This window comes from Triticum aestivum, chromosome 3A, assembly GCF_018294505.1.
Source record: "Triticum aestivum cultivar Chinese Spring chromosome 3A, IWGSC CS RefSeq v2.1, whole genome shotgun sequence".
NCBI classification, from domain to species: Eukaryota; Viridiplantae; Streptophyta; class Magnoliopsida; order Poales; family Poaceae; genus Triticum; species Triticum aestivum.
Window position 1 is genome coordinate 617047194 of NC_057800.1, and position 3469 is coordinate 617050662.

At 56.7% G+C, this 3469-nt stretch overlaps 1 protein-coding gene across 1 annotated transcript; it reads right to left on the bottom strand.

The window, feature by feature from the left end:
* Nucleotides 1-342: 342 nt before the first annotated feature.
* LOC123062631 (protein ENHANCED PSEUDOMONAS SUSCEPTIBILITY 1) lies at nt 343-2203 on the bottom strand. The gene has a single exon (XM_044486233.1). It carries the CDS (start codon nt 2089-2091, stop codon nt 610-612), a length of 1482 nt encoding a protein of 493 aa, XP_044342168.1. The 5' UTR covers nt 2092-2203; the 3' UTR covers nt 343-609.
* Between the last annotated feature and the right edge of the window lie 1266 nt (nt 2204-3469).

Genomic DNA, 3469 nt, shown 5'->3' on the forward strand with positions numbered 1-3469 from the left:
TAGTCACACCCTTATCAAAGTAGTACTCAGCCAATTAGTCTTATCTTATACTTCCTTCATCCGGAATTAATTGACGCTTAAATAGATGTATTCACATATGGTTTATGTTTTGAAACGACTGGAATACATTACTGGACAGCGCACGGAATAAGGAGGAATTATTTGTTAAGCCGCCGCATACTGGGAATTTAGCGAGTCTCAAGGATATATTTCATGTCTTAATCTGACTAGCTAGTGTCCTATTAGGAGACGCGCTGGTGTACAGTATAAGTCTGTACTGTGTGTGTCAGAAAGCCACACATATGCCATCGGTACATCGACAAGGAGAACTCATGAACACTGTGCAATCAAACACTTTCACAACCTTATTTTCAGTTACCAGTTCCACAATCCATCATCTCCTTCAGCAAACGTCGCTGCCTAAACTAGTCAATCCAAGCACTACATACGAGTACCAGGCCCACCGCCCGCGCGCACCACCTCGTCCCGAAATGGCTTCTTCCCGCACACCAACCAGGCAGCTTGACGACATGTCATGGCGGCCCTACTTGCGCACGCACGCACGGACGGTCGCGAGCCCGCACTGACCGGTAGGGGTACATCGATCGATCACAACAGGTGCGCCGGGCACGACACGTACTGCATGAACTCGTCGTCGCGGAGCAGCGCCGCCATCGTGTCCGGCGCGAGGCACACCTCGATGTCCACGCTGTCGTCCCCGGAGCGGCCCGGGAACGCCGACATCTTGCCGTCGAACTTGTTGGCGCGCCCGCTGCGCACCGCCAGGGGGCGGCCCCACCCGAAGTCGTTGCCCTCGTACATCGGGAACCGGTTGGAGCTGCCCATCGTCACCACCGCGCCGTCCGGGTTGCCCAGCGGGAAGCACCGGGGCGCCGCCTGCCACGCCGCCGCGGCCCCGCGTATCGCCTCGTCGCCGTACGCCGCCAGGCTCGCGTTCAGCCTCGACGCCGCCCACCGCAGGTCGTTGGACGCCAGCTCCGCCACCGTCGCCGTCGTCGGCGCGCTCTGGATGGCGTTCCCGAAGTAGGCCGGGGAGACCGCCGGGCGCAGCCGGTGACGGCAGTTCACCGCCAGGCGTAGCGTCGTCGTCGCGTCGGCGTCGAGCTGCTTCCGCGCGCGCGTCGTCGAGATCCATATCTGCGCGCACAGTGACTGGAACGACGAGATCTCGCCGCGGGCCTCCTGGTTCTTCGGGTCGTGCGCCATCTTGCCGTAAACCTCGGCATCTTGACCGGCGCTCGACCGACGGTTGGCTATCGCCTTCAGCTCGCGAATTGCGTCCCTGCTGAAGTGGAAGATTCTCTCGCGAAGGGGCGCGTCCGCGTCAAAGGTCACGGCGGGGCCCACGCCGCCGGCAAAGCGAAGGACGGCCGTTGACTCGCCAAAGAAGTTGCGGCGGAAGTCCGGCAGCCTGGGCGACGCGCCGCGGCAAAGGGCGGCCCAGGTGTTATAAAAGTGCCAGAAGGAGGTGCCGTCCACGACGGCGTGGTTGGCGACGATGCCGATGAAGACGGCGCCATCGCCGAGCACGGTGAGCTGGAACGACGTGAGAGGGCGGCGGTGGCCCTCGTAGCTCACGGTGCGGTCCATGGGGAACAGGTCCTTGGTCAGCCTGGTGGGGACGTCGGCGTTGGGCACGAGGAAGTCGTTGAGCGACAGGGCCGGCGCCACGGCGTGGCGGAACTCGACGCCGGCGTCGTTGCATCGGATGACGATGCGGTCGTCGGGGAGGGTGACGAAGCGGCCGGCGAGGGCCGGGAAGACGGCGAGCGCGCGGGAGAGCGACGAGACGAGGAGCGAGACGAGGGAGGCCATGGGGACGTCGGGGGCGGGGAAGAAGAGGCCCTTCTGGATGTAGTGGCAGGACAGCATGGGCAGGTCGGAGACGGAGAGCGTGAGGTCCCCGAGCGCCGACGGCGGGCCGTCCGGGTGCACGGCCTGCCTCGACAGCACGGCGATGCCCGAGCCCGACAGCGGCGCGTCCAGGCAGATGGGCTGGGCGGGCATAATGGCGGGGGCGGTGGGGACGGTGTCCATCGTCATGGTCATGGCGGAGAGCATCTGGGCCATGGGTGCCGATCGGTTGCTACCACCGGTCCACCGCTGCTGCTGCTGCTAATGGCGCGTTGGGCGGTAGCTAGCTAGAGGCCAAGGAGGTGGTTTGGGCAGTGCTGCCTTGTGCTGGACAGTGAGCGAGCTGGGGCGGTTTATATAGCACACCAAGGGGGTGCTGGATGCATGCACCTGAGCGTCAGTACCTTCTCTACCAGTAATACCACTGTTTTGGATATTCTCTGGGCAGGTTTGGTGCTTGTCTGATGCAGAGATACATACACAAATCAGATAAAGGAGCTACCGCATATGTGTGTTATGCTTGTGCCTGTGAAGAGTTCAGCCCCCAAAAGAAAAGGTTCCATTTCTTAAAATAAGGATGTTGATTACAGATTAGGATGGTGATTAGGAGCATCAGCGTTAGCCAATTTGTTGGCTGCACATAAAATATTCCAACTCTTTGGGGTGTTCCCAGAACTACTTCCTCCCTCCGCTTGAAAATATTTGTCGGAGAAATGAATGTATCCGAACGTATTTTGTTCTACATACATCCAATTTTTATCCATTTCTTCGATAAGTATTTTCGAACAGAGGAAGTAGCATATTGGCACGTGTTTTGACTTTTATATTAATGTTATTTAATAAATATAAATGTTTGCCAAAAAAATTCTAGGATTTTATTTGATAAGCATTTATTAGCTTACCAAAGCAATCAATTTTTTATTTGGTAAAGCCAATAAAAGATTGGCCGGTTAAAGCGATTTAAAAAAATAATTGAATAAAAACCAAAGATAGATGGAAAAATAAAAACCGAGAGAGGGGAGGAGGTGGGTGGTGTAGGAACGTAGAATCCCAAACCCCCCTTTAGTAAGGCAAATGATCCAAACATAGCCGCTGGTCACACCGAACGATCGCCATGCGTCTTCTAGGACTGCCCAACCCGGTTCTCAACCGACTGGCCAACAAATAATCATGTCGTTCCTCTTTCTCCGATGAACCACCATCCATGCTTCTTCACCCATGAGGCCACGATCCGGCTATGGCGGGGCTCTCTCTTTTCCTTACCTGGTGCTGCAGAACGACATAAAATGGATTACGAGGGGGCTCATCCTCTTCTCCCGCTCCTCTCCCACCACTGGTCGGCTCCTCTCCTACCACTGGTCGGCAGAGGTTGCCACGCCACTGGCACGAGGAAGATATCCAACGCTACAAGTCGGCCACTATGAACGCACAGATGTTGCAGACAACCCCACTACAAACGACGACGGTGATGCAACAACGACAAATTGCAACATTGACCATGTTGCAACGGGTGACCGCAGCATGGACCGTGTAGCAAAGGGTGACAAAAGGCCCACCTCGTGCAAACTGAAGGTGATCGCAACATGGTCCATGC

Bases quoted from the DNA above. Each gene is read 5' to 3' on its own strand.
- LOC123062631 (XM_044486233.1), bottom strand. From the start codon at position 2,091: ATGGCCCAGATGCTCTCCGCCATGACCATGACGATGGACACCGTCCCC.